Genomic DNA, 20,661 nt, shown 5'->3' with positions numbered 1-20,661 from the left:
CCCATGAAATCGAGCAGCTTATGACATAAAAAACATATGGACTTGGGATTTCATCAATGTGTGTACTGTCTTCCATGGTACAGATTGCAACTCTTTCTTCATTCCTTCTCATCCTGTGTGATTCTTGTTCATGTTCTCCTATAAATCCTCTACTCAATGCCATGGGGACATTCCTCCAGATTGCTTGAGATGATAGGGATGCTAATGGAGCACACAGTCTGTTCATCAGTTATCCTCTGCTCCAACTACATGATTGACCCAACTCTTTTTCCAGTTGTAAAAGTTCGTGATGGCACCCTTTATGCTTCCCCTCCAGTGCTTTCTTCACTGATAGTTTATGGCATCCTATTCATACTCACCATGTCTCTTTCCATTGCTCTTTGGGTAAGACGAAACTTTAGTTCTTTGGAGTTTGTGGTATTCTATGACCCACAGACATAAAGCATCACAAGAAGAATATTAATGTTAAAAAGATGGAGACTTCGTTTCAGGGAGAAACCTTGGGGGGAAGGGAGGGGAGTGTCATGAAAAGAATTGCACAATTTCCCAAAGGCAATCCAGCTTTCTCCAGACCCAACTCATTATCTATCCACAGTGTCTGTCCAACAAACACACATATGAGTATGTCTATATCTATGTCTGTCTTTCTATAGTATATAGAAATAGAAACAGACATAGACACATACATATTACTGAGCCCACAGACACACATGTATGCATACATATACATACACACATAGCTCTGCAATGTTCTGCAGCTTGCTGCAACCAACACAATGCCATCTACAAAGAGGAGCATCTGGAAGACCCTGCCATCTGTGGGGAATCTTTCTTCCATGTGGGTTCTGCATTTGACATAATCTTTAACAGTGGCAAATACCTTTCACAAGCATATACACCTGTTTTATATCTTGATTGATTTTAATCATCATAGAGTTGTTGAACAAAGTTCTCTCTGTTGTTATGTTATCCAAGAAACACTGTATGATTTTGACATATACATGGAGACATTTGCTGTTTAAGATGACATTTTGCTTCATCAAATCAACTGTTTTTCTTTAGTAATCAACAATAAATGTAGTAGGTTCTTATATTCTTTATTCTTTTCAGCCAATTAGGGGATTGTAAAGATGTAGACTGCTGTAGAATGTTGCTTGCAAAAGTGATTGTTTCTTTCTCGTATTTTTATCAGGAATGCTCCTGGAAAGTACGCAGATATTTCCTATAAATATTTTGTAGATACAGTAAAGTAGGTCAGTAGTTTTTACAGTTTTTTGACTACCCTTTTGGGGGCAATAATAAAGTTTGTGATTTTTCCCCCCAGTCATTTGACACTTTACTCTCTTTTCAATATATGGAGGATTCATTCCTCAATACCTTCAATGTTGTTTCATCTTTAACAAAACATCCTTTGTGTATACTTTGGTCTAGTTTAGCTGCTCTTCCCATCTTTGTTCTTTTTACTGCTCTTTCTACTTCTTGATTCAGCATATTTGGGATTGTGATGTTAGAATCTAAGTGAGGTAGCTCCATTGTCACTGATGGGAAAAAGGTTGTTACAGAAATCTTTACAAATCCTCACCATCTTTCTTCTATTTCTTCTCTCCTCTCTGCTTTGTTTCTTATTTTCTCCTTCCATTTTCATCTTAAATGTTCTTGTGTGATCTGGCTTAGGTGGATCTCATCAAATTTTCTGTAAATCATTTTTTTCTCCACTGCTTTTCATTGTTTTATGAAGTATTACTTATCATAGTCTTCTTTCTCCATTAACTTTAGAAATTATTTTATGTTCTAAAATTGTTTGATGTTCCCCTTTTCTGTCATATCTCTGTACCTGGCGAAGAGATGAAGTGTTTGCTGACTGACGGAATTTCTAGGATCTTCTGTTCTCCCCATTATAGCATTTGATTTACATCAGTTAAACTTGCTTAGGAAATAGTGATAGTTTCTGTCAATGCTTGCTGTATGAACACCTTGTTTACATAGCCAAGTGGGAGTTGTCTCAGTTGTGTGCCATATTCTTTTCTCATTTTTATATATTTTTATAATCTTGATCTAATTTTGGTATTGATTTTGATCTTTGCTCTAACAAGGCAGTATACTGACTGAACACAGACAGCTAGTTTGGAAATGCCTTCCATAAAATGGAATTTAACTATATGTTAAAATATTATCGATTTAATTTTTGGTCCTACTACTCAGCGTTGAGCTCATGGTGAGTACTCAGCATTGAGTTCATGGTGAGTACTCACCAAATCTCTTTCTGAAGAAAACATCCATTATATAGAAGTGTGGGTTTGGAATTAGTTTATAATCCTCAGTCTCTCTAATTGGCTTTTTTTTTTACTCCTGAATCATGTTTTCCAACAAATTTTCACTATTCTCCTCTATGTCCACTTTTACTTTAAAGTCATTGTATATTAATGTCTACATTGATTTTATTTAATGGGTCTTATCAAGTTCTTTGTGGAATTTCTCTACCTTCTATGCAATAGATTTTGGCACATAACCTGCAATTATTTTGACATGGCCTTTTTGTAAGTATTTATCTGGACTGATGAAATATAAGATGAATAAGTAAACCATGAAATAATGTTTCTTGCTATATTTAGATGCATGATAAAAACCAATTTGCTTCTCTAAGGAGAACTTGTGAGTCATCCTTCCATTTAGTGACAACTTCCATTTTTTTTTTTCTGTTTTTTGTTATAGTGAGAATGTAAGACTGATAGTTAGTGCTTAAAATAGTATGTTTACTCACTGGACACCGAGCAAGGCTCTCACATTTAGAGTACCAAGAGTTAAGTTGTTTGTAGATAATCTGAAAACTATATGATTCTTAGTATCCTCTGTCCCCTTTCTGGCTATTTTGCTTCTATTGTTTAATGAGGAGACTGGCCAATGAAGGCCTAGTCCTTAGAGCATGAAAGTATTTGCTCTTCCTGGTGGGTTAGACAGAAGACATGCAGTATTCCCTGACTTGTTTCAATCCAATATGCAGAGACTTGATAAGTTTACTTGTGGTCACGAGTGTCAGAGGGACTAGTATTGTGGTGATAAAGAGTGTTCTAATTGACTAAGAGTGTATACAAAAGGTTCAAGCAGACGATCTCTCACTTTCTTCCTTGATGGCTTTTGAGTATGAACCCTATTTCCCAGCCTACCACAATATGCAAAGTCCCTACAGCAATCAGAGTTTGTAGCAAAGACCACTGGGTCTGGCAACAGCAGTAGCTTAATTTGGTAAGGACCCGATCCTAAGGAATAATCTGCTTGACCTAGCCCAGTAGTGGACTGTCCTGTTAGCCAAAACATGGAATCTGGTAAGGAGCTAGCCCAGTGGATGAAGAAACTACTCATTTACCAATGATAACACTCCTAGAAGAAAACTTGATGGGGCTTCCACAAAGGGAAAAAAAGGACTCCCAGGGCCACAAATCATGAGATGCATTTGTTCGTAAGATGTGTGCCTGATTATCTCTCTCTATACTTTAACTCGAGCCCACTCTTCCCTGGGCCTGAGTGTGGGCAGAAAGTAGAGTGAACCTCCAATCTGGGGGATATTTTATAACTAATGTCCTTGCTATACCTTCAGATGGGTAGAACCACACTGGACAGGGACTTGTGAGAGAGTATAAGAAAGCACAAACCCTCAGAATTACCCTTAGAATTAGTGTAGGAGTAGTTAGCTGCCATTTGAGGACCCATCCTGCTAATGAATTGTGACAGTGAGCTAAAAGAGGTGTTACAACTGCAAAAGTGAAAAAAAGTCACACAAAAAAGGTTATTTTATATTTTTCTTTGTTTTGTGGTTTACCATGGCCAAAGGCCCTGTGACTAGCCCATTGCTGATGAGTTTCTGTATTGTTAGGTCAGTCCTCAGAGAGTAGCTAGAGTTTATTTCTAGGACCACGCTTGAAGCCTTTCCAGCGTGTAGAACTTTCAAGCTTGGACTCTACTCTCAGGGTATTCTAGGACTCAGGACACTGCAAGGCATGATGAGACAATGCAGTAGGATTTAATGTGTGATACAGATGTCCATTGCAGGCTAAATCTAATTACATTAAACTCCAAGGACAGTTCAAATTTTGTTAATTTTTATTAAAATTCTGTTGTTTTGAACAACATTTAAAATGAGAGAATGAAAAGATAGGACTTGGAAATCTTTTTTTGTTATTCAAAGGTTTTGTTGTAATGAAGGTCAATCTTTTTTTTTTTAAGTTAAAAAACAATCACAATAGAAACAGAAAAAAAATTACAACAGAATAGAAATGGCCAAGACAAATAGCAGTACCTTTTCTATCAACCCTTTCGCTCCTTCATTTGTGAGAGTTTCATATGTCAAGGGACATTCCTCGATTACAAGCCTGGGTCGGCCTTGTTCTTTGAGCGTTGTCTGTGTCTGGCTGTGACAGAGAGAAGATCTTGGGTCAGAGCTCTATTACTGATTTTCATCTAACATTTGCCCATCAAAATACTTATATTTGAATGCTTATTTTCCAAGGTATTATCTGTAGGTCAATCTACAGATAAAACCCTGGCAACAGTTTTTTCCATGATTTTATATAAGATTTGATGGCTTTGCATTCTTATTGGAAACATCTTGAAAACACATTATAATAATGCTTAAACCTTTCCAGTTTCTAACACAAGCTGTTTTCATATCTAAAGAAACATATATTTAAAGAAAGTCAAATAACTTCTGACAAAAATTTTAAGACTGATGTATAATCTTTGTATAACAAAATGAATCAAGAGCATAAATAAAATGCTACTTAGAGGAAGATTTTATGTGGAAATAATTTATTTGATATCAGAATGGAAAAATTATTTATACACGGCTGATCAGATTTGTAATTAGGACACAAACATTGCTACTGTGTCATGTTTGTTTAGTAATGCTTGAGTTACCACATTTATGTTAGGATCCAATACTCTATTAGAAGCTGAAGCATAATTGTAGATAAGTAGGAAATCATTTAGTGAAAGGTAGTCCTCCTTAAAAGGACACCTTAAGTTAGTTTATAAAAGTCTTTATCAAAAATATTGCCAGGTTTTCTGCTTTTTTTCTTCTCCCTGTTTTCTTTTTTGCCCTCTTCTCCTTTGCCTTCTTTCCTATTTCTTGGCTGCATAAGGATGTTGCTCAGGGCCACTAGGGCCATTCTGGGCTAAAGAAATTGCTGACCCTTGCTCTAAGCAAAATCTGAAGGGTTTGTCATGGATTTGTGTTTAAAATTGTGTTTAAAAAACTGTTAAATTCAGATATTTTCCTAGGCTTGGGGTTTATTATTATGATGGAAATGAAACACTTTACTTTTATTATTTTACTATGAAAACTATTAACTGTATGCTAGAAAAAATTAACTATTGTTTTGAAAACAAATAATTTAAAAACATGATGGCTAATTTTTTTTAATCCTATAGTGGGGAAAATAAGTCAACAAAGTTCAGGAGGTTAATCTACACTTGCAAAAATTTGAAATTTCTCATTAGTTCAATGATCACATTTTACAACTTAATGCTAATTTCAGTTGCTACCATTTAAATCAATTCAATTAAACACATTTATTAGACTCTTACAAAGAGTAAGCCACTAGGATGGGCATTGGAGTTACACAGATAAACATAAGCCACATTCCCAGTTTTCAAGGAAAAACATTTAGCAGGGAAGATAAGACACATGCATAAATAATTATAATATCAATTAGAGTGTGATAATCACTAAGTAAAGTTCTGTGAGAAATTTGACAAATGAAGATCCAGCAGGGGTTGGGATCAAATAAGGTTTTTTTGGAGAAGATGGCACCTGAGTTGACATTTGAAGGAAAGGAGAGATTTCGACAGGTGGGAATGACAGGAGAATCTATTGATGGCTTGAGGGATAATAACCAAGGTTCGGAAATGAAAGAGAGCATAATGAGAGAAGAGAATAGGGAATAGTCTACTTTGATTGTAATGTAGAGTGTGTGAGATACAGCAGTATAAACTAATGCTGGAAAAGTAGGTTGAAGTAGGAGGGGTTGTTGGATGCAGGTTAAGGAGTTTGTAATTTATTGTGTAGACAATTAGGAGCCACTGAAGGCTATTTTAATAAAGGAAGTGACCAGAGCTGTGCATCTGGAAGATTATTCTGGTAGCAGTGTGAATAAGGTTAGAGATACTAGTGACCAAGAGACCAGTTAGCAAGTTATTACAATTGTCTAGGTAAGAGGAGATAAAGACCAGAATTTAGGGTGCACAGCAGGGTACAGATAAAAGATACTGTGGAAGTACAATACTACATGACAACTAGTTGGATGTAAGAGGACAATGAGAAAAAGGGAAGAGTTAAATAATACTTTGAGGTCTTATTTTTGAAGTTCTTGGGAGAAGAGTAGTGCCATTAAAAATGGAAATTAGGAGGAGGGTCACGATATATGAAGGGAATCAAGAGATGATGATTACATTCTAAAGATTTGGCTTCTCAGTCAAGTATCTTATTACTAAAGTAACTTCATTACACAGTTTAATTCCCTATACTGACCAGTGGTGGGGACATTCATTCCTCCTCCTCGATACTCAGCAAGTCAGGAGGTGATCTGAGGAAACTCACTTCAGACAGCTTTGACCTTAGAGAAGCAGAAGAAGTCATCTACTAAGAATGAGGAGAAAAAGAATCTATTTGTGCACTTGAGGAAAGAGGAATAGTTCCTATGGATTATATGGCAGCAATCAAAAAAATAAAAAATGAATATAAGAATTGTCATAGAGTAATGGAGAACCTTTTGAGGTCAGACAGCACAGATTTGTGAAAGACTTACTCATAGTTTCTTCATTCCCTCTTGGAGCACTTGACTGATCTAGAGTAGGAGTGGAGATGGAAGATGGTGGGTGTCAGCAGGGTAGGAATAATGGATGACCAAGGGATGGGGATGAGGTAAATTAATGATATTCAATGGTAGAACACTGAGCATCACTGAAATAGCTTTTCACTGCGTCAAGAGAAGACAAGATCTATAAAACAATCTTTGTATTGTGAAATGGATTTGTAAAAATTAATTTATTCAACTAAAAATAAGTAATGACATCCTTCTTTCTGGCATAACATACCTTAATTTTAAACGAGACAATACAACTCTATACAGATGGCTTGCTGGCAAGTGTCTTCTTCTTCCAACAGATAATATAACAGGGTGAACAGCTCCTACAATATAGCCTTTAACATAATATTCTTCAACTTTTGGTGCTATATCCAGAATTGAGCTGATCTTGATAACTTCTGGATTTGAGGAGGCTGAAATGTGCAAAGAAAAAGGAAAGCATCATAGATCAATTCAATTCAATTCAACAAATATTTATTGAGCAATCTAAATGTATAAGGTATTGTGCTAGTTCCTGATGGGATGCAAAGATAAATAGGACAGCGTTTCTACTTCCTAGGAACCTGCAATGTAGTAGGTCATAAAATCTCCTCACACAGTACTGCCTATGTCTTTTTATAATAACAAAAAAGAAATATCAACATGGCTATGGTGATCATATTTTTTGAACCAAAAATCAGGACACATAGTCTAACAAATGTTTTCTTCTTAAAGGTGCACTTAACCACCCTTGAACTGTAGATAGTACTGGCAAATCTGTGACATATGACTGCCACAGATGCAACTTAATTTCAAGTTAGGTTATAATAAAAACATCCATATTCTACATGATAGTTTGTTATAGAAAATCTAAAAACTGCCTAAATATTTTTCAGCAAAAATCACATTAAATACTTTTCAATAAGTCAAAACTCTAAATATTAAGGAACTTGAATGTATAAAATATACAATTTAACTAAAATCTTTAAGTAGGCTATAGTTAGCACTGTCTATATAATACAAAACAGAAGGGATATAAAATTAAATGTTCTGAATGTTGTGCCAGTAATACAACTACAAAAACAACTTTTTAAAAAAAGCTCCGAGTTTTTCATTTTCCTGGAAAACAATCAAGAACCAATATTTAGAAATAGACTTGTAATTTAATGATCTCTTTGAATAATAAAACATGAAATAATTTCCAGGTACAGTCTTCTAAGACATTGGCCTGATGAAGCACTGCCTCTTATAGCAAAGAAATGCTGTTGAGTGCATTAGCACAGGAAGGATGTTAAGAAACAGATGAGGAAAAAGGATCAAAGGAAATACTCCACCCCCTATTACCCGCCATCCAACACCCACGGGTTCTGACCCATGCAATTGAAGTAGAAATCCGCCACCAATTGGAGTATATACCAACTTCTCCTGAACCTTTATAAACATTCAAAACAGAAAGCCATAACAACCCAGGCCACTCCATTTCCCACAACTTCTCATCTCTCTTTTTGCTTTAAAGTAATCATCTATTTAAGTATTTCCTCTTCATCATTAACAGCAGGAATGAAAACAAAGAGAATAATGTTGGACTTTTAAGAAACAGCTGGGCTTCATTTTAAATAATGCAGCCCTGTTTGGTTGTAGTTACATCTTTTAAAAAATCCCATTTGTTTTTACTTTGGGTAGTATTTTGAGTACTAGCCCTGATTTATAAATAAAAACATTTAAAACTAAAAGAAGAACTAAAGCATAGTCTTGGTTGATTAAGGGAGAAAATTAAATAAGCCGATTTTAAGAACATATGATATCCGAAGAAAGCACCATAGGATCTTAGCAAATACAGGCCTTTTAAAAAATGTTTTCAAGTATGACATATTTTTATCATTTTCTCCAACAATTAGAACTGTATTTCAATTACTATACACCTATCTCATGATTTTTATGACTCAATTAAAGCTGTTACATAATGGATTTATTTTAAAATGCACAATGGCGCCTAAAGCTCTACTTCAGTAATTCACCAAGGCATGGACGATCCATGCCTTGGGTTCTTAGACTATGCCAACAAAGCACAAGTCTAGCAGTCCCTACCAATGTGGAAAAATATCAAGTGTAAGCCTAGAATGGGGTGTGTGTCTGATGACTGAGAACCAGCCTAGCTAAACTGGGACACTCATTACCCAAATGGCCACAGGGTGATAATTCCTTTTGGCCACAGCAACTCACAAAGACTGTCTGCTAAAGCCTAGGAGTTGTGAGCTTTGTTGGTGGAAGAAAGACCTACATTGATTAAATCATGGATCTCTGAAGTACTGAAATAACCAACTTCATTTTAAGTTAAAAAAAAAAGAGTATATGCTGTCTTTTCTTAAAAAGATGAGGAATTTCTAAGAAATTTGATTCTTTTAAAAAATATTTGTTATTTTAGGTTCCTAGGCAGCTGAGATTGTAAAATATATCTAAAAATTGGGAAAAAGTAAAAAAGACAGTTAAAATTACTTTTGAAAAAGCTGCTTACAATTACTATATGTCTTATGGCCCACAGAAATACCACCCTTGTTGCTGGCCATTTGTACTAAGCTGGTTATATAAGTGGGTGTGCTTTGCTATAATTGTTCATTAGCTTGGGCTCAGAATCCCTCCTGGATGTCAGCCTAGTTATTTTGCTCCTTTTCTGTATTTTGATCTCTTAGGGCTTTTGAAGCCCCTCTTAGCCTTGGCATATATCCTAGTTGGGAGTCCACCAACCTTCTATATGTAAAGTGGGGGAAACAAATACACTTGAAAAATCTTAGTCTTATCAAATGCTTGGATCCTTAAAATGAAAACAATTATGCTAGAATTTGTGATGTAATACTATTGACAGGAGAGAAAAAATGCACTATAAATTTGAGTGTTGTTCTCTCTCAGAGATTAGTTATAGAACACACCAATTTCTCCTTGTTACTGTAATGGAAATGGCACAGTTTATGCCCTTAAGGAGCTTACCGTCCAGTGGGAATTGTGGAGGGGAATGAGGAATAAATACAAATAACTGATACAAGTTGGTAAATGTTTAAATTCATAGGAAAAATCAAATAGAATGGCCTAAGAGATTCAAAGAGGGAAGAATAATTGCTTTTGAGAGATATCAAAGAAGGCTGATAGAGAAGGGAAAGGCAAAGGAAGGGAGTAAGCATTTATATAATGCCTACTATGTGCCAAGTACTGTTCTAAGCATATTTTACAAATGTTATCTCATTAGGTCCTCAAAACAACTCGAGTGAGGTAGGTGTTGTTATTATCACCTCTTCACAGCTGAGGAGATTAAGGCAAACAGAGGTTAAATGATTTGCCAAGAGTCACACAGCTATTAAGTGTCTAGGGTCAGATTTAAACTCAGGCCTTCCTGATTTCAGGCCCAGCATGCTCTGCACTGTACCACTTACCTACCTCAAAGAGAACTGGGCTTCATCTGCAGAGAGGTGATAACTGAAACCAAGTGAGGGGACAAAATTACCAATGGAAAGAATGCAGGGAGAAAAGAAAAGAGGGAGGAAGAAATGAAAGTCAAAGACAGAGCTTTTAGTAATGTCCATACTTTGCAGGCAGGATGAAAAGGAGTACTAGCCAAGAAGATGGAGAAGAACCCGTGAGAACTGGAGAAAAACCAGGAGAGCACAATGTTGTGGAAGCCAAGGGAAGAGAAAATATTAATGAAAATTTGTATTGGTACATTGGTATGCTTGAGATACAAAAATAATAAAAAAGAGTCTCCGGAAACTTGCAAAAATGAAAGCTTTATGGGAAAGTATAGACATGAATGAGACATGGAAAAAAACATAGAAATGTCTCCTCTTTGTTGACAGAGGAAGTGTCCACACTGATGAAATCACAGCACCTTCAAAGTAAGCATTCAGAGAGAATATTCCCACAACACTCTGTACTGCTTCAGATCACATTCAGGTTATTGTGATCAGTGTTCTGAAAGCCACATTTTAAGATGGGTACTGATATACTGGAGTAACTCTGAAGGAGGGCAACTAGGATGATGAGTAGCTTGAATATCAAGTCACGTGAAGACTAGTTAAGGAAAATGGTGATATTCGGCATGGTAAAGATAAGATGGGGCAGTTAGGTGGCACAGTGGATATAAAACTGAGCCTGTGGTCAGGAAGACTCATCTTCCTGAATTCAAATCTGGCCTCAGACACTTACTAGCTGTGTGACCCTGGGCAAGTCACTTAACCCTGTTTGCCTCAGTTCTCTCATCTGTAAAAAGAGTTGTAAATGACAAACCACTCCAGTATTTCTGCCCAGAAAACCCCAAAAATGGGGTCACAAAGAGTTGGACAATATTGAAAATGATGTAACAAAAGAGTAATCAAATATTTGAAGGGTTATATGGAAAAAGACTTTTTGTATATTGTTCTGGAGGACAGACCTGGACTCAGTGGTTGGAATTTATGGGAAGGTAGATTTGGCTCAATATGGGGAAGAGTTTTCTAATAATTAGAGTTATCTAACAAAGAAATGGGATGTTTTGCAAAGCAGCGAGTTCCCCATCACTGGTATATTTCTAACAGAGGCTAGAATATGATGATCTATCAGGGATTTTGCAGGTAGTGGTAGGCTGAATTAAATTATAACAAGATCTCCGTATTTACTTCATATATTTGTATAAGCTTTTTTGATCTCTAAGGTCTCAATTCCAAGTTTCTGCTATTGTATGAATGCATTTACCCGTCTGCATCTTGTGCTACCATGCCAAACACTGGGGAAGAATAGTCAGAAAGAGTGGGCAACTGTGATGCTAAAGACATGCCTGACTAATTTAGTCTTACTCATTTGGAAATACTGGGAAGGGCCAAAGAGCCCAAGGGTACTTCCAGTATACAGAAAGTGAGGAAAGGGAGTAAAAGAGGCAGCAGAGAATTGGGGGGTAGGTAGTAGGAATAATTAGGACAAGTAAGGTAAGAGAAAAATTTTTCATCATGTTAATATTTTAATTCTGCCTGTGAAATTCCAACCCCACTGCTCCTAGTTCTGTCTTCTGGTGCCAAGTAGAACAAGCTTAATTCCTCTTCTATGTAATACTTTTAATATGTTTAGATATAATGTTTTCCTTTCTTCAGACTAAATATCACTAATTCCTTTCACTGATCTCCATATGGCATGGGTTCTAGTACCCTCATCATCATGGGTGCCTTCTTTTGGACAAGCTCCAGCTTGTTAATATCATTTCTAATATGTCATACTTAGAACCAAACGTGATATTCCAAACAGGCTTTGACCTGAGAAGACTACAGTAAAGCTATCACCACCCTTGTTTTGGACACTTTACTTCTGAAAATAATCAAAGAATTTGTTAGCTTTTTTGGCTGCCATATCATACTGTCATACCGAGCATGCAGAGAACCAGATTTTTCCTCACAGACTATTATCTAACCACATTTTTGCCATCTCATATTTGGGCAGTTGATTTTTAAAGTCCCTTTTATCCCTATCAGATTGCATCTTATTAGGTTCTGCCCATCGTTCCAAACTGTCAAGATTATTTTTTTGGATCCTTATTCTGTCACCCTTCATGTTTGCTTTGCCTTCCAGCTTTGGGACACCTGCAAATTGGATAAGCACGTTATCTATGCTTTCTTGATAAAAATGTTGAATAACAAAGAACCAAGGACAGATCTCTTGCCCTAGTCCAGTAATTAACATGCTCCAGGTTGACATCCACCCATTAATAACTAGTGTTTGGACTCTGTTACTGACACATTTTGGAACCCACCTAATATGTACTATTCCCTCACTGTTATGTTCAACATTCTCCATTGAAGAGGCCTAGGAGTGTGTAATATATTTTAGTAAAGTCAATGTAAAATGGTTTTTAAAGAATAAACATCAGTTATGTGGAAAATTCACTCAGGTGGAGTCCCTTATTCCTCAGTAATTCTGATAAAGTCAGTAAAACAAGTCAGTCAATAAGCATTTTTTAAACACTTATTACATGCCAGGCACTGTGCTAAGGTTCTTGGGAATTGCAATGGTGATAACTTCATCTCTTTTTGTTGAGTTCACATCTCTTGTGGTTCCTAATAAACTAAAAGGATTTTTATGAGCACCTGAATGAAAAAATGTTATTCATGCCAGAAAATACCAATACCATATATTTAACACAATGCAAAGAAATTAACCACAAACTAGTTCTTAGCCACAAATAGTTTTACATGATTACTAAAATGTTTCATCTGTGTACTGATTTATTTCCCCAACTATGTTATAAGCTCTGGAGGGCTGTCTTTTTCTTATTACAGCCCTCTTCTGATCTCTGCAAGTAATAGTAATGATAGCTTCCATTTATATAGTGCTTCACATGTTAACTTATTTGATTCTGGTATAGTACAATGTACATAATAGGCATTCTGTAAATACTTATCAGACAAATGAACAAATGAAAAATATTTAGTTTGAAGATAAAGCTTGTATCACCAATTTATAAAACAAGATCTGACAAAGAACTGAATGACATGGAGCAAATATCCCTACTAATGTTTCCTTAATTCCAAACCTTAAAATCACAAAAACCCATCTGTTTTATTAGGAGATTCTTGGAATGACTCAGATGGTTGATAATTTGGATTTGTACTAGGGTACTGGAAGGCATAATAGAGAGGATGGGATAAATGTGAGAGACATTTTGGAGGCAGAATTTATAGGACATGATAATTTGTTGGATATGAGAGACAAGGGAGAAGGAAGTCAATAATAATTCCAAGATTCTGAACATAGGAGGAATGGTTAATGATGTTGTCATAGACAAAAATAGATTCAGAGAAGGAACAAGTTTTGAGGTGAAATTTGTAAGTTTTGTTTTAGATCTGTTGAATTTGAGCTCTTAGTGAGATAGACAGAAAGGATTTTTCACAAGCAATTGGAGATGCAGGTCCAAAGTTAGTAAAAGAGGTCAGGTCTGGAGATTTAAATTTTGAGAGTTACAGACATAGAGGTAGTTGTTGAAGTGAATAACATTTCCAAGGAAGAACATAAAGAGGGAAGCCCAGGAACAAAGTCTGAAGTTAAAGGCTTGCTGGGAGGATGAGGAGCCCTTCCCCAGGGAAGGACAGAGTAAGTAGTGAAAGAGGTAAGAGGAGAAGCAGGAGAGTGAGGTATATCTTTGAAGCCAAGAGAGGAGAAAGTACCCAGAAGAAAGGAGTGATTGATAGTGTCAAAAGCTGCAGAAATCAAGGATTTGGAGGTTATCATTGACTTTTGAGAAAATAATTTCAGTAAAAACTCAGGGAAGTGGAAGGATTGGGCATAAAAAATTTCACACAGGAGAGGATAGTATATTGATAGGGTAGAAGTATCAAAGAGAGACTTTTTTTTAAGATTGGGGAGACTTGAACATATTCACAAGCAAGAAGCCAGTGATAAGTCGAGACTGAAGATACAAAGGATAAATAAAAAGAAAGGGGGAAAGAGGGAAGGGAAGGAGAAGGGGGGGAGGAGAGACAGACAATGACAGAGAAAGATATACATAGAGAGAATGACTGCTGTCCCTAGGACAGAGGACCTGGATCAGGTAGGAAGGAATAGAATCAAGGGTACAGGTAGAGCAATTAAATTTAGTGAAGAATAGGGATTCTATCTAGAGGTAAGGAGAACAAAGGATATGTCAATATGTTGATGCTGAGAAGTTGTGAGGAATAGAGGAAGGTAGCTGAAGTTCACTTTAGATGGCCTCAATCTTTTCAGAAAAGTAGGAGCCTAGGTCATGTACTCTGAGTGTTTGGGTGCAGGGTATATTAGAGTTGAGAAAAAAAAAGCAAAGGTTGGAACAATTCCTATGTGGAATGAGACAGGAAGTCAATGATAATCATGGAAAGATTATCAAGCAGTAGAAAGAATGTGATTGAGATGTGTGTGTGTGTGTGTGGGGATGGGAAGTCAGAACCTATGATCTCATCATTGTGGAGCACTCCCAGTGTGGAAACTCCCTCCACTGACACAGGTCTGCAACTCGTCTATAACTCACTGTATTAAGAGTTGCCAGGAGGTATTGAGAGTCACACAGCTAGTATGTTACAAGCAGGACTTGTATCTAGATCTTCCTGAATTGAAAGACCAGACTTTTGTAGTGGGTCCAGCTGATTTCCTAATTTTCTACAGCAGTCCCCATGTGTAGTTCTTTTAGCAGGAGCAGAGAAATTGGATAGCAAGCATTACCATGGATGAGGATTTGGAATGGCAGGGATGGGGCAGGGATTCTACAGTGGTGGCTAGTGAAACATTACAATGACTAATCATGGGGTCAAGACTGGATCTGAAGCCAAGGAAAGCCAGAGTGGGGTAAACAGCCTGACAGAATATTAAGAATATTAAGTTGGGGGGCAGCTAGGTGGCGCAGTAGATAGAACACTGGCCTCGAGTCAGGAGGACCTGAGTTCAAATTTGACCTCAGACACTTACTAGCTAGCTATATGATCCGGGGTAAGCCACTTAACCCCCATTGCCTCCAAAATAAATAAATAAATAAATAAAAAGAATATTAAGGGACTGAGTACAGGTACAATAAGAGCAAAGAATAGATTTAGTGGGAATGAAGGATCACCAGGAGGGGAAGGATACAAGACAGTGGCAGGGTTTGATGAAGGTTAAAAAGTACACACCAAAGTATATCAAAATGTTCACTTCTTTATAAAAGCATCAACATTTAAAGTCTGAGCCTTTTACTTGATAGTCTTAAATTCTGTGCCAGTAACATGGGTGAATGGCTCTTCTTTCAAACAGTGGAAACTAAGGTAAGTTGTTTTGGCTGGAATGTGATGATTATACCTCTGAGTTCCTTTGCCCTTGTTAACTCAACAACGGCCACCCATCTTTTCATACTTCTTTAAGAAGAGAAACAAATGATGTTGCAGGTTGCTATTAATTTTATAACTATGACTTCTAGAAATATTGTTTAAAACTTTCAGTGGTTTCCCACTGCTTAAAAAAGAAAGTCCAAATTCAAACCTTCCACAATCTGATTCAACCTATTTAACTAACCTTACTTCTCACTACTCCCTTAAGACAATTCTGGTCTTGTCAAACAACTTCACTCATTTGTTCATGAAAATGCCATTGCACATTCCTGTCTCTGTGCCTTGGCTCATGACATGCCATCTATGAGGACTGTCTTCCCCTCTTTTCTGCTTGTCTATGTGCTACTGTTCTTAAAAAGGCCAGTTCAAGTCCCAATTCCTTCATCAAGTCTTCCTTAATTACCTGAGCCCACAATGATATCTTCATTTCCTGAATTCCTGGAGCATTTTATGTACATCCATTTGGCACTTATATGCTACCTTGTATTATAATTTATCTTTTTCACCTATAGGTTTTGTCTCTTCTGCTATGTAATCTAAGGTTCTTGAAGGCAGGCATGTGTTTTAACCTTTTTGTATTCTCTTGCACTTAGCACAATGCCTTGTCTGTAACTGACTTTTCTGTTTTGTTTTTTTTTTGTTGCTGTTCTTCTTGATGATAAGAATCTCTTGTTTTACTTCCAATGGAAGAAGCTAGAAGTTTAACAACATTTTATTTAGAAGATTTTATGTTTCCTAGAAGGCAGAAGAAGGAACCCATAATCTGATCTTTTATTATGTTCTATGACAAATTTATCTGTGTTAGCAGTCAATGAATATTTATAAAAATTCTAAAGACAAGCATACATATACCTAATTTTGCTATGACTGACTGCATTCTGGAAGTCCAGTTTGAAGAAGAAAAATAACACATGTGCAAATACTTTGCAGTGTTACCAAATGATATTCCAAGATCATATCCCAACATTTGGAAAACAGACAACTTGCCATTTCCTTTAATAAATGAGAATTTAAAAGCTATCACTGCATTCTGTCATCTTGTAAGTATATTGTCAGAAAAGGCAGTAATAAGTAAAGAACCAAGAATTTGCATTTTGAAAACCAATGCATTCCAGTAACCAAATGAGCAGACTGAGTATGGCATCACCTAGCACATAGCTTAAGACAAAACAGATCTACAGCGATTCTTCTCTGAGCTCCTTCAAACATCTGTATGAACCCACCAGCACCTAGAATAACTTTGTCCCCTCTAAGAAACACTCAACAAATGTCTGGTAAGTGAATGTTGAGTAAAGGAAATATAGTGTCTCCAACAAAAGGCATACTTTAAATAGAGATATATAAATAAAGAATTTTAGCTGAATAGAGAATAAAAGTACTAGTAACTTGGTGTCTTTAACTTTAAAAGATTCATCTGAAATGATCTCAGGGAAGACCTGAGTTTTGAAGGCAGACAGGAAGTCAGAAGAATATTCCAACAGGAAGAATATTGCATTTAATAGCTTAAGGGCAGAAGAAACCAGTAGCCTGCAGTTTAAGTCTCTTACTTTGTAAGGAGGTTTTCTGATTGCAGCAGAATATAAACAGACATATACTGAGAATTAGGGGGAAGAATTGGGAAAGGGTGTAGCATGAGTAACAAGTGCTCTCTCTGTGTATGTATGTGTATGTGCCCAAAAATAAATGTTTAAGGAGTTTAGGTTTGATTTTTTTTTAAGGCAGTTGTGAGCCTTAAACTTTAAAGTCTATAAGAAGTGACGTGATAAAAATGATGAAACGTTTCATTCATTTTAGCCAAAATAGCACAGTGGAAACTTCATGTAATCTTATCTGCAATTTAACCTGTAACACAGTTGACTCAGCCAGACAAAGGCCATAGAACAGATTAGAAAATAAATAGTTCATTAAAATTATAATCAAAACAACATGTGATGATATGAGCTTCAGAAGGCACCTTGCCTTCCCTAGAAGCCCAGTCCCAGCCTCGCCCTTTGAGATGAAGAGTAGAGAAGGAAAAATATAGCCCAGGCTGATAAGGATGATGAAATTGAATGAGGTGGAAAGTAGGCTCAGTGTGAGCACTCATAGGTGTAAGCTGTCTCTTTTGTTTCCCAAAACGTTGCTCTAAAATCAGCCTCTGATAGATAGCAGGAGATGTCAGTACAATCCATTCTGTATAATGAGGACAAATCAAAGAATCAAATGTACCATATGGACCTCTCTGCTCAGGGATGAATGGGAAGCAGAGATTTTTGAATACACCTCTCCATTTCTCCTTTGAACATGGAGGTGAGATTGGGCAGATGGAAATGCTACAGGACAGCAAAGGCTCAGAAAATCAATAGAGTGGCAAAGTTGTGGGAGCTAGAAGATGATTTCCAATTCACAGGCATGGGCCGAATGAAAAAAGATCACATTTAGGAGAGGTAGCATGAGGAATGCAGCATGAGGAGAGTTAGGCGCCTACACCAAATGGGAACCAGGTGTACATGTGAGTGCATATATTAAAGGTCAGCAGATGAATGCATGAATGTATGTGTACATGTATGCATCTGCATTCTTTCCCTTAATGATAAAGAACATCATTTTCATTTAAATACTCTATTAATCTCCAAAGGTAGTTCAAACAGTAGGCAGGAGTGACAGTTTCCAGGAAGGATGGTTTAGATTGATAGAACTAGACTGAATTCTGATGCTACACTCATCTTTTTGATTCTGGGATAACTCATATTAACACAAACTTGTTTAAGACTGTATGCTGTATCTGGGAGGGACAAGTTTGAGGCCTTTGCAGGATATTTTGAGTTATATGGTAGATTTCATAAAGAAAAGAGCAAATAGCAAGTTTTAAAACGCCATTTCAAAATGGCTCTAGTCCCCATTTTTATCAATAGCTTAAAGTTCTGTAGGGTTACTGAGTGTGAACACACGTACTATGGATTTAGGAAAACTAGTCTTAAATCTCAAAGAAAGCAGCTATTTGGAATATAAACAACATTATTTTTTTTCATATGTGACATTTCTGGAAAAAAGTATTAAGGAAAATTCATGTATTATTTTAGAAGAAAAAATTTGCTTGATTTTAGTACCCAGATCTCTCATTTACAGTTGACTACAATCATCACAACTGATTTACAGTAAAAATAAAAATATGGTAATTTTAAAGAATATAAGTAGCTTAAGAAAAACAGTCACTTTTAAGTATACCTTAAAAAATACAAGGTGCTCCAAAAGTTTTAGTGCAGCTTTCAAAATACAGTAAGATTTTTTGAAAATCCTGTATACATATAGGGATCTACATGTATTTAACCATTATTTATAGCAAAACACCATAATGGAATTTATATGCTAGCCAATCAAATTTTTGATAAAGAAACATAGGATACTCTATAATTGTTGTTATTATTATTAGTAGTAGTATTAGCTACTCTTGCACAAAGGCATGTTGTTTCCTGAGCAAATCAAACAAATTAATAATGTGCTCTTATATTGAGAAAAATAAACATAATTTTCTGTCTAGTGTGATAATTTAGCTTAGTACTAAGCTTCATGCATCAATAATTGTGTAGTTCATTAAAATTTAACAATAGAAACTTCTGGTATAAAAGTTTTAAAATTGCTATTTGAAAATTCTAACATCCCCAGAGGATTGCAGTTTTATCTTTTAAAAGTTGTAGATTAAAGGGGTGTTTCTGTTAATCCTGCAATGGTCAATTTATCAGCACAGTCATCCAGTATTATAAAGCCACTAAAGAAATAGTTAATTGTAAAATGTGAGGCCAAAGTATCTATGGAGCAGAGCTGCCTCGTTCCCAGAGGGCTGCCATCTGGGGTTGTTTATTTGTGTTTTCAACTTTCTGGAACAGGGAGTTTCTCTGTTCCAGACAGGACACCCAGCAAAAGGAAGTGTCCTGCACTGAGCTGGCTACCGCTAAGCCATCCATACAAACTTATTTCAGTCAAAATATGAAATGATCACTTACAATGATAATACACTTAGAAAAACAAATAAATTTTAAAACCTGAAAGACCATTTCTAGCAAGCCTACAGGACTCAAATACATCTTGTGTTTGTCCCCATACTTTTCCTTCTTTCTTATACTGTCACTATGGTTATGGCTAATTCCTCTGAAAACTGAACATATATCATGGATTCTCCTGAAACAGTTACTTGATTCGGTCAGCAAGGAACATTTTCCAAGCACTTTTGCTCAACTTCCCGAAAGTACAGATAAACTAGGTTTAAAGAAAACATTTAGAAGATAACTAAGAAATTGAACATGTTTACTTACAACATTAAATTTAAAGCATAAGGCTTGAATGACCAATCTGAATTTGACCATCTCTTTAAAAAAGGCATAAACCAACATTTAAAAATCAGTAGCGGCTTCTCTTTGAAACAATTTGGGAGACAAAAAGAAGATAAAAATACCTTCTAAAGTAAAATCCAGCAATACATATTCATAAGCAAAGTCTGTCTTTGTTTCCACTTGTGGTCTCTTCAGTGTCGAAAATATTTTTCCCGGGCTGCTATCATCTGGGTCTTCTAGTTTTCTAAGTCCGCACCCCATGGCAAGATCTGCAAAGAATTAAATTGCAGGAAAAGGGGGGAAGCGCTGCAAATTGTGTTGTTCAAGCTGCAAAAAGAAAGTCACCAACTTAACTGCCTGGATTTTGTTTACAGCTAAGCCATAAACCCCCAAGGAGAAAACTTTTGGGTTCCCAGTAAAAAGCTGAAGAGATTTTCTATCCATTTTTACGCAGAAGCATCGAACCCATGATCAAGCGACAGCTTCAGGAGAGCGGGCTTGATCTTGGAGAAACACACAAGCTGCAACAACTTAGCCGAGATTTTCCATGCCACGTCAATTTATAGCCAGCCCCCTAACAGTGAGGGCTCCGTTGCACAGGGCACTAAGAGTGCTTTGTCCGTCCCTGTTGGCGGAATCATAAGGAGGTGCTGGAGAACTGAAATAAAGAGG

The 20,661-nt window shown here is 36.4% G+C and overlaps 1 protein-coding gene across 6 annotated transcripts in view; it reads right to left on the bottom strand.

Moving 5' to 3' along the window:
• The window catches only part of RFTN2 (raftlin family member 2), an 82,649-nt gene extending 61,988 nt beyond the window's left edge, over positions 1–20,661 (bottom strand). For 3 of the 6 annotated variants that reach the window (XM_027865667.1, XM_027865665.1, XM_027865666.1), the window contains exons 1-3: positions 20,112–20,661; positions 7,090–7,273; positions 4,295–4,406 (exon numbers count right to left, since the gene is read on the bottom strand). In XM_027865667.1, coding sequence (XP_027721468.1) covers positions 4,295–4,406; positions 7,090–7,273; positions 20,112–20,250 — 435 coding nt within the window. In that variant the 5' untranslated portion in view covers positions 20,251–20,661. The remainder of the gene's footprint in view (positions 1–4,294; positions 4,407–7,089; positions 7,274–20,111) is intronic. The other 3 variants (XM_027865662.1, XM_027865663.1, XM_027865664.1) reach the window with 2 other exon arrangements.

This window comes from Vombatus ursinus, unplaced genomic scaffold (assembly GCF_900497805.2).
Source record: "Vombatus ursinus unplaced genomic scaffold, bare-nosed wombat genome assembly UNPS02014779.1, whole genome shotgun sequence".
Taxonomy (NCBI): domain Eukaryota; kingdom Metazoa; phylum Chordata; class Mammalia; order Diprotodontia; family Vombatidae; genus Vombatus; species Vombatus ursinus.
This window is presented reverse-complemented; position numbering and strand designations above follow the sequence as displayed.